This window comes from Phoca vitulina, unplaced genomic scaffold (genome assembly GCF_004348235.1).
Source record: "Phoca vitulina isolate PV1807 unplaced genomic scaffold, GSC_HSeal_1.0 scaffold746, whole genome shotgun sequence".
Lineage (NCBI taxonomy): Eukaryota > Metazoa > Chordata > Mammalia > Carnivora > Phocidae > Phoca > Phoca vitulina.
In genome coordinates, this window is record NW_022590433.1 from 1 (window position 1) to 14175 (window position 14175).

At 55.2% G+C, this 14175-nt stretch overlaps 1 protein-coding gene across 1 annotated transcript; it reads left to right on the forward strand.

Moving 5' to 3' along the window:
* Window positions 1-138: 138 nt before the first annotated feature.
* On the forward strand, window positions 139-8712 carry LOC116629391 (neuron-specific vesicular protein calcyon-like). The gene is given in 7 exon segments (XM_032399685.1): window positions 139-246; window positions 6095-6249; window positions 7024-7137; window positions 7733-7846; window positions 8035-8169; window positions 8171-8388; window positions 8566-8712. Coding segments are annotated over 5 exon segments (693 nt in total). The 5' UTR covers window positions 139-246; window positions 6095-6114; the 3' UTR covers window positions 8366-8388; window positions 8566-8712.
* The last annotated feature ends 5463 nt before the right edge of the window (window positions 8713-14175 follow it).

The following is a 14175-nucleotide window of genomic DNA, read 5'->3' on the forward strand; positions in this document are numbered from 1 at the left end:
GGCTAGACCCCCCCACGCCCCCACCCCGCACAGCTCCGATGGGGGGGGCACAGTGGGAGTGCAGCGGCAGCAGCAGACGCAAGTGCTCCCGTCCCTCCGCCCGCGTCTCCCAGGCAACAGCAGCCTCGGTCTCGGCTCGGCCCCTCCCCCGCCCCGCCCCGGCTGCGAAGCGTCTGGAACCGCATCCTTCCTCCGCATCCTCGTCCTGCGACCGCATCCTGCAACAGCTGCCCGTTGGAGCCGCCTGTGAGCCATTTCCACATTTCTCCTTGTGGAGCGGGGGCAAAGGGGGCCGAGTGTGTGCAGGGGAGTGTGCACGGGTGTGTGAGGTACGTGTGCAGGTGCGTGTGCAGGTGCGTGTGCGAGATGCGTGTGCAGGGATGGGGGCACTGCGGCTGACCCAATGGCAGCCAGGTCGAGCCGGGGGTCCTCCCTTGGGGTCTCTGCTGACCGGAGCGGGGGTGCTGTCCCCAGGCCTCCCCGACCATCGGGGGGCCTCCGCGGGGTGAGCCGCTGCCTGGACCTTCCAGAAGAACCGTAGGTATCCAGCCTTGCACAGACCCGACGGCTGCCCGGATCTCCGGTCCTCAGCACAGCCGGACAGCTTGGGTGGGGGTCGGACTGCTGAACATCGGCTCCCTCACCATGGTCTGAGAGAGCCACTAGGAGGTGGGCGTCCCCGAGGTGGGGAGGGGCTGCCAGTTCCAGAACCCGTTCAGCTCTGTCTGAGGGTGGGAGAGAGCGGGGGTCGAGGGGCGGGGGGGGGGGGGGGGGGGGGGGAAGCGTCGAGGCAGAAGGCGTCGGACGAACCAGATCACCGAGAAGCATTGCTGGCACCGAGAGCGGGGTGGCTGTGGCGGGGGCAGCTGCGTGGTGGCCAGGAGGCAGGCAGAGGGGTATTTCTCCAGAACCACCTGCCGCAGCCCGGGGACTCGGGGCCACAGGTGGCTGGTGTGTGGGAAGCCAAAGCTGGGCGCAAACCTGCGCTTCCCCTCTCGGGGCTGCGCTGGCGCTCGCAGTTCACCTACCCTTGAACCAAAAGCCAAACCCAGGACCCGCCCGCAGGGCCTCTGGTGGGGGCTGCGGCTGGGGCGGGGGGCGGTGAGGCGGGGGCGGAGGTGTGTGCTCCGCGGGGTTCCAGCAAAGCACGCAGTGCCCTGCGCTCCGCAGTCACATGCACGCTCTCGACACGCGCAGGACGCTTGTGCCCAGGCCGCACCAGCCCGCGCCCGTGCGCACCGGCGCGCACCCTTCTGAGTGACGCAGCATACGAGGGGGGCGGTGAATGCGAGTCTGCGACCCGCGGATCTGCAGCCGGGCTTCTGTAGTGCTTTCAGCTGAGGGCCCTGTCCCGCCTCTCCGTCGGTGCGTCGGCCCCGCAGCACAGCCTCAGCGCCCACCCCGCGCCCCCTCCCCAAACGTCGGAGAGGAGCAGGCACCGCCCGGACCCAGGAGCCCACAGCGGGTGGGAGTAGATGACCCGCTGGAGAAGACACAATTACAGCGCAGGGGGGAGGGAGGGGGGCCAGTGGGAGGAGTAGGGGTGACCCCCCTAGTCCACGGAGTTCTGTGTCTGTCGTGTGAATGAGCCCAGCCAGCTTCCCCAGAGGGTCCCCATGACTCAGCGAGGGAAACGAATGTTCGGGGGAGGGGGTCCCACATGTAGCCCAGCCCCTTCCCCAGCATTTTGCCGGGGGCATGAGGCCTGGAACCAGAAGCGGAGAGTCCAGAAGGCCCCAAATGTCTCCTTTCCTTCACGAAGATATGTCATCCCCGGCTCCGTTTCCATGGAAACCCGCGATGACGCAACATGGACATCACGCCATGTCGGAGGAGTTGGAGCTTAGGTTTGGCTCCTAGAGACCCCAGAGGCGGAGCTCCTTGTAGGGAGACTGGGCAGACCCCGGCCCAGCCTTCCAGCGGGCGTGGCCAGCAACCCGAGATTGACAGGGCTGCGGGGCTGCGGGGCTGCGGGGCGGCCACAAGCTCTGCCCCTCCGCACTCTCCTCTGCAAACCATAGGCTGGATTTGTGAGCCGCGCGGACGCTGCTGCCAGAAGGCCTCCAGCCCCCTCCCCCTGCAATGCCACACCCCTCCCGCCCCTGCGAAGCTCCCCTCAAGCCCGGGGCACTTGCTGCCCCCCCCGCCCCTCCCCTACTGTCCCCTGTCAGTCCCTCCCTCCGTGGCACCTTCCCAGCGCTCCTGAGCCGTTTTCTTCCTCGCGCTGCAAAGCCCGACCTCTTTATATTTATATTCCGGTGGTTCCTTGTCCATCTCTGCCTCACAGAGAGCGGACGTCGTCTCCATGGTCCGCGTGAAGAATAACCCATCGCGCGCCTGTCTGGGGCAGGTGCGGACGTGTCCGTGAGTCCTCCCCAGGCTGCTCCCCTGCCAAGCCCGACTGTCCTCAGGAAAAGCCCTCCAGCCAGGGAGTGGGAGTTGGGGACGCTTCGCTGACCTGAAAGGGCCCTGGGCCAGGCGCGTAAATCCAAGGAAGGGCCCCAGCTCAGGGCCCTAATGAGACCTTCCTCCCTGGAGGGCCGGGGAAGTCCACGATGGGGGTGCCCCTCTCTTGCCTAGCTGGCTGCTTCTTGCCTGCCCCACAGTGCCGCTCCTGGCCACCCCTCCCTCTTGTCCTACACATCCCTGACCTCCCTGCCCAGCACCTTGCACACTCTCCATCCTGGGCATCTGCCTGCCTCTCTGCCTCTGGGTGGGAGCTCCTCTGCATTCCCACCCTGCCTGCCCTGGCCTCTGGGGTGTGAGAGACTGGGTCACCTATGGGCCTGGTAGGCACCTGCGCTGGTGGGGCTGCTACAGTGAGAGGCGTTTGGGGATGGCGAAGTCACCTAGGGCAGCAGTTTGGGGATTCAGAGGCCCAGCTGTCTTTGTAGGGTGGGTGCAGGCAATGGCCAGGGAGGGAAGAACAGCCCCTGGGGCTCGGCCCTTCGGTCCTCACAAGGAAGGGAGTCGAGGGACAGCCAGGGCACCGTGGCCAAGGCGTTCACCTTCTCTGTTCAGGTGAACATCAGGGTCCAAATCCTGGGGGAGGGCATGGGGTAGCTGTGCCCCCAGCTTGCTGTCCTTTGGTTGTTGGGTTCGTTTATTTTGAACTCTTTTTGTTGTGAAATATAATGAATATTGGGAAGAGGACATAAAACAAATGTGTAGCCTAATGATTTAAGGTAAGTGCTCCCCAGTCATCCACCATCCAAGTGAAGCCTAGAAATCCCCACCTGTCCCTGAAGCCGCTCCCCTCCCCCAAAGGCAGGCCACCCAGCCTCTCCAGACACGGAAGCAGTTCATTGGTCTGGACCCCTGGAGTGCGTGTCCCTAATCACCCGAGACTGGTTCCTAAAGGTTATGTCAGAGTTGGCTTGTTCTTGAGCCGGCTTTGTGCCTGGCTTCCTTCGGCCAACCTCATTTGGTGGGATTCGGGGCTGTGCTTGCATGCAGCTCTGACCCTTCATTTGCTAGGAATGCCTCCGCTGATTGACTTGTTTTACTCTGGATGATGTGTGGTGCTGTGTACTTCTGTGGGAACAGCACTGCTATCCACGGTCATGCACACCCGTCTCTTTGCTGGCTGTGCACCCCGGAATGAGGGCTGGTCGAAGTTCGACGTGTGTGGATTCTCTGAGTTGACACCACTGTGCGGCGTCTTTCGCTCCTTGAGCTCTCCTGGGCTTGGATGGGCTTCAGTGTATCTCCTTAAGCTGGTTCTAACTGGTCTCCCTCTGGACTAATGAGGGTGAGCACCTTTTTAGTATTCATGGCCGTTTGAAATCCTTCTCTGTCCATTTTTCTATTGGGTTTATCTATCTTTTTCTTTATCAACTTGAGCTGTTCTTTACATACTTTAGGTATCTGCCCTGTATTGGCTTCCTTGGGCGGCTGTAACAAATTACCACAACTGGGTGGCTTAAAACAACAGACATTTATTCTTTCACAGGCTATGGAGGCAAGAAGCTGGAAATCAAGAACTGGGAAGGGCTGTGCTCCCTTTGAGGCTCTAGGGAAGGATCCTTCCTGCCTCTCCCAGCTTCTGGCGACTCCAGATATCCCTTCGCTTGTGAATGCGTCCTTCCAACCTCTGCCTCCATCTTGACATGACCACCTCCCTGTGCGTGTCCAAATTTCCCCCTTCTGTAAGGACTCCAGTCAGTGGGTTAGGGCCCCTGTAATCCAGTATGACATCATCTTCACTTGATCACATCTGCAAAGACCCTATTTCCTAGTAAGGTTACATGCACAGGTAGCAGGGGTTAGGACCTGAACATTTCTTGTTGACGAACCCACAAGTCCTTTGCATGTTGCAAATATCTTCTCCGGTCTTGCTTTCTGTTTCCATTCTTTGAAGGCTATGTTTTGATAAGCGGGAGTTCTTAATTTTAATGTAGTCCTTTTATGGTTAGTACTTATTTCTCGTATTGAGGAACTCTTTCCCTCCCCCAGACCAGGAAAATATTCTCCTGTATTATTTTCAAGATGCTTTTCCAACTTAGGTGTATCCACCTGGAGTAGATTTCTATGTGTGATGGGAGGTAGGGATTAGGTCCGTTTTCCGTGTGGACATCTGTTTATCAAAAGGTGGCCATGCCGCCTGCTTTGCATGGCATCTCTGTCACAAATCCGTGGTCCCTGTGTGTGGGGTGTGTCACACGGAGCTTTGTGCACCACACACCAGTACCACACGGCTGTGTAAGCTGGGCACCTGGCGGATGAATACCCACTTGTTCTTACAAGATGTCACATGTGTTCTTGTTCCTTTACTTTTTGTATAAAATTACAGTGCTTGGCAAGTTCACACACAAAAAAATTCTGTTGGGCTGTTGATTGGTATTTATTGATTCTACAGATATATTTTGGGGGGAAATGACATTTTTACATGTGGAACCTTCCAAAATCCATTACCATTTTGTTCCCCACTTGTTAAGGAAGTTAGGTCTCCTTTTGTCTTAGTCAATGTTTTGCCTGAGGTCTTCCATGATTTTCCATATGGAATTTCTTTCCATTTCTCTGAAGTCTGTTCCTGAGCATTTGGTATTTCCAATACCGTTTAAATAGAGTCTTTCAAAAACTTATTTTCTAATTTTTTGTCACTGATACATAGAAATATAATGACTCCTAAAAGCCTTGGATGGACCCTGCTGGACTCACTCTTCAAGCTTTGTAATGGATCCACAGATTCATGTGGATTTTCTACGCACACAATGTTCGATTCATGAACAGAGTATTACCTGACCTCGTCCAGGCCTGTTATCTCTTATCCATTTTTCCTGCCCTACAGCTTGGCTCAGACCTCCAGCACCATGATTTATAGAACTGATAATAAAAGGCCTTTTTATCTCCTTCCTCATCTAAAAGGCAAAGCTTCCACTGTTTACATTCAATAAGGATTGCTGTAGGGATTTTTGTGGATGGCCTTTATCAATCAGATTAAGGAGGTGTCCTTCTGCCCCTAGAGTGTTAATAGACTTTTAAAATAATAAACAGATGTTGAATCTTGTCAAATACTTTCCCAGACATTATTTAAATTGATCAGATGATTTTTTAAAAAAGATTTTATTTATGTATTTATTTATTTTAGGGGAAGGGAGGAGGGACAGGGGGAGAGAGAGAATCTGAGAGTCCCCGCTGAGCACAGAGCCAGATCCAGGTCTCGATCCCAGGACCCTGAGATCATGACCGGAGCCGAAATCAAGAGTCTGACGCTTACCCAACTGAGCCACCCAGGCGCCCTGGGGTCATTTTCGTTGAGCACAATAGCAGCCCTTAGAATGTGCCCTAGAGCAGGCTGGCTAATGGCAGACTCTGCCAGTGTTGTGTGTCTGGGCATTCACTGGTCAGACGCGCCACCCTGTCCGTGGCTCTGGGGCCCACGGGGAGACCAGAGGGCAGGAAGGGACTAGAGGCCTGTGGCTGAACATGCCCAGTTTGTCCTGAGAGGTTGGCCTGTCCGTGCATGGCCTGCCCTGGCTCTGGCATGAGGAACACTGGGGCCAGCCTGGGGCCCTCTCGCTCCTTCACAAGCTGGCATGGACATCCGCTAGGTGGTGAGTGGGCAGTAACCTGAGTTTGTACCTCTGCACAGGACAAGGACCACCGTTCACCATGGTGAAGCTGGGTTGCAGCTTCTCCGGGAAGCCGGGCAAAGACCCCGGGGACCAGGACGGGGCTACCACGGACAGCGTCCCTCTGATCAGCCCCCTGGATGTCAGCCAGCTCCAGCCACCATTCCCTGAGCAGGTGAGGGCCTGGGTCAGCAGGAAGGGCCGTCAGCAGGGGCTCAGCAAGCAAAAATGCCCACCCTTCCCTGTGGGCCCGAGACAAGGTCTTTGTGCAACGACTGAGGGAGAGCCCCTTTCTGGAGGAATCTGTAGGAAGCAGAACTCAGCTCTGGTGTAGTCCTGCTTGACCCCACCGGAGCTCTGGAGCATGACCGGCATCAGAAGTTGTCCCAGCAGGAGGGGAGGGGGCAGCCATCTGTACCCATGTCAGTCAACTTTTGGCCGAGGGCAGTTCTCCAGGGATCTGGGCGGGCTTCAGTGGTGTCTACTATAGTTCTGGACCTCGTTCTCGACAGACAGGTGGGAAGGCTCAGTGCTTGCCCCTTGGGAGCACTCACAGAGCACAGGACTGTACTTGCCTGCGCCCCATGTGGTAGGGGCCTCAAGACTCTGGGAGCCAGAGGAGAAGTCAGGGTGGACTTCCTGGAGGAGGGAGCCAAGATGTGGAACAGCTACAGGGGAAGCTCCTGGCAAGGAGAGCTGACACCCTTAGAACTGAAGGCAGCCCTCAGACTGAGGGCCTCCCTCTGTGGTGTGGCCAGGCCCCAGGGCTGCCATGGCCCAGCAGGCATCCAGCATCCACCTTCCCTTAGCCTTGGCTCGTAACCAGTGGAGCCTAGCCACTAGACAGTCCTGGCAGCTGGTCAGGACCCACACCATTGCTGGTCAGCTGACCCCTGGACCCCTCCCAGTCCTCCCAGTTCAGGGTCCTCCAGGTCATCTCTTTCCACAGGTGGTTATCAAGACACAGACTGAATACCAGCTGTCCTCCCCGGACCAGCCCAAGAAGTTCCCCGACCTGGAGGCCCAGAAGCTGGCCTGTAACCACCCGGAGGAAGGGCGCAGGGTAACCCAACCTCCCAGTCCCACGCTGCCCGGTGGTCGATTCCAGGGGGGCTCAGGGCAGGGGAGATGGTGAGCAGGCAGCTGCAGGCATGGGTGCCCGTGCTCTGAGCCGGTTGGCTGGGGCCCCCCTGCTCCCTCGCCTGCTCTCACCCCATTCAGAGGCCTTCATCCTGCTATAAAGGGGGTGAGAACAGCAGTTTCCTTCCGAGGAGCTTCGAGAGCCACTCTGGGCCCCCCCTCCTCCTGCTGTGTGCCCCTTTTCCCAGTGGGCCGTGTGTCTCTGCCTTAGCCACTCTTGGGTTTTGTATGTAGTATGGAAAGTCACTTCTGCTGTGTATCCGCTTAATATTCCCCCCCCCCCTGTTTTTTTAGCCCTTAAGTTCACTAAATGATGGTTTTGGTTATTTTTAGCATACCATTTCTAAAGCCTTTTGGTTTTCATCAGTGAAACCTGCCCTGTCTCCTCTCCTCTGTTGTTGGGAGCTAGAAGCGCTCCCCCGACAGATGCCAGTGAGCCCCTGACCGCTGCCCTGGCCCTTGCCGCGGCTTCACACCCCCCTCCACGGGGTCCCTCTCCTTTTCACCCGCCCCTGCAGCTGCCCACCGCACGGATGATCGCCTTTGCCATGGCGCTCCTGGGCTGTGTCCTAATCATGTACAAGGCCATCTGGTACGACCAGTTCACCTGCCCCGACGGCTTCCTGCTTCGGGTAAGGCCTGGCGAGCTGCGGAACGGGGTGGGGCGTGGGGCAGTCCAGGCCTTCCCGTGCTCGGATGCCGCTGGGCAGAGTGCCAGGGAGGGTCCCACGGAGGTGTCCGTGTGGCAGCGTGGGAGGCGGGCGCCTCCGGTGCCGCCCTCTGCCCTCCTACCCCGCCCCTGACCCGCCCCCTCCCGCAGCACAAGATCTGCACCCCGCTGACCCTGGAGATGTACTACACCGAGATGGACCCCGAGCGCCACCGCAGCATCCTGGCCGCCATCGGGGCCTACCCGCTGAGCCGCAAGCACGGCACGGAGACACCCTCGGCCTGGGGGGGGGAGCTACCGCGCCGTCAAGGAGGGGCCCAAGGCGCCCACCCAGGCGGGCGCAGCGGGGGCGGGGGCGGCGGCGGCGGGGGCGGGGGCGGGGGCGGCGGCCACCGAGCCCCCCGGCAAGGCCTCCGCGCTGGGAGAGAAAGAGGCGGCGCGGAAGGCGGCAGGCAGCGTCCCGCCCCCGGCCCCCCAGTGAAGGCCTCCGCACCTGCAGCCCGGGTAGGTGTGCTGGGGGGAAGGGGCGGGGAGGAGGGGATGGGGGCGGGGGGTCACGTGAACTGGAAGTGGAGGGGCGGGGCTCAGCCATGCACTTCTTCCCACGCAGGTGGGCGGTGAGGGGTCGTGTACCCGCCTCGCAGCGCCCGCTCTCGCCCCTCCTCCCCTCTGTCTCGGCAGCGCCCCGCGCCGGCACCTGTGACAGCCCTCGCCCGACGCTCTCACATCCTGTGGTCGTGCCCCTGCTTCCAGGACCCCTCGCTGATGCCCCCTGCCCCCTGAGCTTCTAGCTCTGTTGCTTTTCTCTAAGTAAAGATTCACATCCACCTGGGTCTCTTGTTTCTCCTGAGCATCCTCCGTCCCGCTGGCCTCTTTCCTGCCTTCCCAACCCCCCCGCGTAGGTGAGCACTGGCATCATGCCAAACCCCTACTGCCCAGAGGAACCCCAAAGGTTCCTGAAGAGCGGTGGTAGAGGGGCAGTGAGCCGCCCTGGGAAGCCGCGGTTCACGGACAGGGACAAGGCCAGGGCCACTGTGCGAGCCGCCCTGGGTGTCAGGGCCCAGCGTGGACAGGGCTTTGTCTGGTCCATTGCTCGGCTGACTGCAAAGAAATAAGCTCACCTCTGTTCAGGGGAGCCTCTAGGATCTGGGCTCCATCCCTGACTACCCCCTACCCTATATCCAGCAGAGCTGCTCCATCCCCTGCTGCCGTTCCTGGTCCCCACACAACTACCCCATTTGACGGGAGTATCTGAATTCCCCTGTTCTGGGCAAGCACCCACATATGGTTCCTTCCCCCAACTGCCTGCCCACAGGCATGAGTCACTGAAGAAATGAGAGAATGCATGGATCCACCGGGCCCTGGGCCACAGGAGAGGGGATGTGAGCCCATCCCTGGGGCATGAAAGGGCTCCCTGCTCCCAGAGCACCCCCATCTCCCATTCCCTTGGAGCTAGAGGGGAGGTGGGAGGTCTGAGGATGTTGGAGTTGGCAAGAGTCTCATTATCCAGCCCACAGCATGGCCCACTTCCCCCTCTGCTTCAGCACTGGGAAGCCCAGGTCTGCTCCCGCCTGGCTAGGCCTGACCATGGCCCCCACTCCAGCACCTATCCTCCTCTGAGGGCTTTGATCCTAAGCCCAGACACCCCACCTGGTGAGAGGTGAACTCAGGCCCTAGCACTAACGGCTGGGTTGGGAGGTAGGGATGACAGCCTTGGGAGCTCATGCAAAAGAAACAGGAAAGAGACAGGCATTTTCAGCGTGCTTCCCAGTGTCGGGTGACATGGGTCAGAGTCCTGGGGGGACCCCCTTGGCCCCAGTGCGGTCATGTGGGGGGACACAGGGCTGGGCGCTCAGACGATATGGGACTATCCAGCCTCCAGGCCAGGGAGGCAAGGTGAGGGGTCTGAGCAGCTTTGGAACAGGGGGCAGTGACCAGGAAGTGGGTGAGACAAGTGTTCGAAGTGTTCCAGAGAAACCATGGACACACTGGAGGCCAGGTGGGGGGAGTGGGGGTGGGCAGGTCAGGGCTGGGCTGTGAGTACTGTGTCCATCATCACTGGGCTCTTATCTGTCCAGCCAGCCCTCCATCCATCTGCTCATCTGCCAATCATGACCTGTCATCTGTCCCCCTATTCCTGTCTTTCTCTAGCAAGTACCATCTCTCTGATAGTCACCTGGCTAAAGTGTTTCTGAGCCTTGGAGAGGAAGTTGCCTCTTTACCCTTAAATACCTCAGTGTGGATTTCCTAAGAAGGGCATGTGCTTACTTCATGCAATGATCAAAATCAGGAATTTAACTTCGAAACAATACTCTTATTTAATCTATGTACCTTATTAACATGTTCCTAATTGTCTCAATAATGTCCTTTGTAGAAAAAAAAAATCTGGCCTGAGATACGGTCCAGGAGCCTGGCCACATCCTCCTTACCCGTTTCTCACCTGGGGCAGCTCAGTGTGTCTGTCATGACCTTGACGGTTCTGAAGCCTGCAGGCCAGGTGATCTGTAGACTGGCCTCAGCTCACACGCATGAGGTGTGTTGTCATGATCAGCTGGAGGATGCATTCCCGGGAGTGATGCTGTGTTCCCCTCAGTGTCACGTCAGGAGCCACGTGAGGTCTGGTTGTCCACCCCTGAGGTTAACTTAGGTCACTCAGCTAAGGTGGCTTTGAGGAGTTTTGCCCTGTGACCTTACCATTTGCCCTTTGTAAATTAATACACATTTTGTGGGAAGATGCTCTGAGACTATATAAATATCTTGGTCCTCACCAACTCCTCCCTCATTTTAGCATTCATTGACCATTCTTAACTGAATCAATAATACTGTATTTTCCAAGTGGTGATTGTCTAAATTCAGCATTTTTTCTACACCTAATTGGTTGATGTTCTATTAGCTTACCATAAAGAAAACCTCTCCCTCCTCCCCTTTCTGGGAGATTGACTGCCATCCCTACCCCCCCAATCATTTATTTACTCATTTATTTACATCAGTGTGACCCATTGATTCCCATTTTATTCAATAGGCTAAAATCCACTGCTATCAGCATTTATTTTTGTGTTCACATTGTTTCGTATCTGGCTCGTGGACGTCAGTCTCTGGGCACGTGTCCCTCAGTCTCTGGGCACTTCCTCACTTTCTTGCACAAAGATGCTCCAGGCTTGATTTGTGCCACGGGGATCTGGGTGCTGGTTGTGGGTGCTGCTTCAGGCACTCTGGGTACACAGAGCTGGGGGTGTGATATATAATATAGACATTCACACACACGCGCGCGCGATCTATAGTTCCCTCGTCTCTGTGAGTGTATCTGTGTGTGCATATACACACGTGCGTGTGCGTGCAAGTGTGTATCCGTGCATAGACCCAGCCCACGTGAAGCTATACAATGTGTCCATACAGTATCTATAGAGTGTGCGGCATGTACGACATGCACGTGTCTCCATGAGTGCATAGTGATCCCACCAATCCCAACCCCAAATCTCAGGGTTTATTCTAGTTTGCCCCTCCCTTATTGATAACTCCCCCTCCAACAGGGAGAAACCTGTTGGAGAAACCTGTTCTCAATATATTTACTTGCTTAGTCTTAGAATACATTGGAGTCCTTTTCAGAATTGGCAAGCCATTCGATGACACAAATAAGCGAACAAACTAGAATCTGGTGCTTAACTAGAGTTCTGTCTTTAATTTGAGAGTATATAGTTAAAATGCTGTGTTCTTCACATCACTGTGGTTGTGCTATTCCATTGATATATCACGGAGTCACTTATTACCGCTTGCACTCTGTTTTTGGGTCCTTCCCCCATTTTTGTTGATTTTATCCTATTATTTTTTAGTATGTAAAACATTAACAGGATTTCGGATAAGTCACTGGGCTCCCTCCCGCCCCTGAGAGAAATCAATCTCCTTAGTTTCTGGTTCAGCCTGTCTGTGCATCTTTTTGCACAAATAAGCAGATACATCTGCATTTTATTTGTCCTGTTTGACATTTTTTCACTGTAAGGATTTTTTCCCCCACACAAATGACAATCAATTCTCCAATTCTCCAGCACGACCTGGGTGTCCTACAATTCAATCCTACGCCGACAGTAACTCCCCGGAGCTAGCGCAGACCCCGCTATCTCAGGAGCCTGCCTCCTGGCTCTGACACCGGTCACGAGTATCAGGTCTTTAGGCCACCTGCATTTCTGTCCAACTCGACTACAAAGTTGGGGGATCACGTCTTCAGATTTGATAACTCCATAGCATGACTTACAGAACTCAGGAAAGCACTTACTAGAGTACTAGTTTATCATTAAGTATACGACTCAGGGACAGCCGCATGGAAGAGAGGTACAAGGCCAGGTGTGGGCACAGGAGCATCGAACCTCCCTGCACCTGAGTGTCCAATCCGGAAGCCCTCCGAATCTCCTTGCTCACGAGTTCCTATAACCTGTGTTCACCCCCTCCCTCCCACAGGTCAGGGGTGGGGCTGAAAGCCGCCCCCCAAGCAGCCTCTACCCCACCCTGACCTATCTCATCAGCATAAACTCCAGTGTGGCTCTGAGTGATACTCTGTAACTCAGGAAATCCCAAGGGTTTTAGGAGCCCTGCCCTAGGAGCTGGGGACAAAGGCCAAATACATTTTTTATTGCAGCACATTCACTTAACACACACGGAAAATCGCTGCGCACGGTGTGAACGCACTCTCCTTGTTCGCGTCACCAACACACAGCGCCCACCGACAGATGCACCATTACTCCACCACCCGGGGCTGTTTGGGTGGTTTACAATATTTTGCAGTACAATGCCGCAATGAATAATTTATGCATATGTGCTTTGTATTGTTGGAGATTTATCTTCAGGGCAAATTCCCAGGAGTGGTCTTGCTGAGTTAAAATGTTTTAATTTATAAAATGTTATCATTTACAATTATAAATTTAAACCAGTGTCGGGGAGCAAGAATTCCTGACCTCTCAAAGGTCCTTCTAGCTTGAGTAAGAATCAGATTGACGTGAGACAGATTAGCAGGAGAAAATCAAATTTAATGGCGTCGGTAAGGGGGAATCCACGCTGGCATGGAAATTCCAAAGTCAGGCAGATGAGGTCCATTTGTCATCCTGCAGAAGGGGGTGGGGGTCTGGGACTTCAGAGGAAAGGGATGCCCTTCACAGGGTGATAAGAAGAGCAAATGCTTGCCCTGCCTTACAGATGGGTCACTCAGATGAAATTGATCTGTTAATCACCCTTATCCTGGGAAAGACCCCCAATTCAGGTTCTTCTGTGTAGTTAAGAGGGGGACAAAAGTTTCCCTTGAGCCTGCAGGGTCTCAGGTGCCTTCAGCTCACAATAATCCGTATGCCAACATGGAACATTCTGGGAAGGTCTGTCCTGAAACTCTCCACCAGCTTCCCCAAGCTTTAGAGCTCCATTTAAAAGCTTACTTATGAATCTAGTTACTTTTGTGTGAGTGTGTCTTCACTTACTCTGCAATTAATATTCTATTAACTTAAGCATTTGATATATTCAGTCTCTAATTTTTAAGACATTTCACAAACATGATGAACTCGATTAATTAGATGTCCTAGGTATTTCAAGCTCTAACCATAAATTGATACATCAGATTCTAAGCATTTTGAACATCATGCAGACCTACAAACCTACCTAACAAAACCTCTATGAGCATTTGTATGCTACTCAGTGTTGAACACAACCAAATCAGAGTCAGTCAGATCTTAAACTGAAATTCTCTCACACATTTAACACTAAAAGCCAAGGTTATTGAGATTAAATTTAAACCTTCAAACTACAACAAGTTGCTTATGCTCCATCAGCAGGAGACAGTACGACTTCATGGTGTACCCAGGGCTTGGGGCAGACCTAACCCGGGCTGCAGGAGTCAGCTCCCTGAAGGGCCAAGTGCCAGGCGCCCTGCCATTGGCCGGCTCCTTTCTCAGGGTCCCACACATCCTCTGGGTGTCCTTTAAATTTTGTTCTCACCCAAATTTTACAGAAACCTCTTGCAAAAACTCTTTCACAAGCCAGACGCCCTGGAGTGGAACCACATATTGTTGATAGTGTCAGATAAAATGTCCGAAAGTTAAAACAATTCTTATGCAAACATAGACTGTGTCCCAAGTTCACAGGCTCCCTGATGCAGGACCCCACAGGATGATGAGATTCGGGGACAATGTGAGAAATTCTGTGCTCAGGGGGAGAAGAAATCCTAGACCCTCCGTTCGAGGTCAAACCAGGCAGAGTCACATGCAAGGCATCATGGTCTTTGGGGCCGGCCATCCTTCTACTGGGCACGCCGCG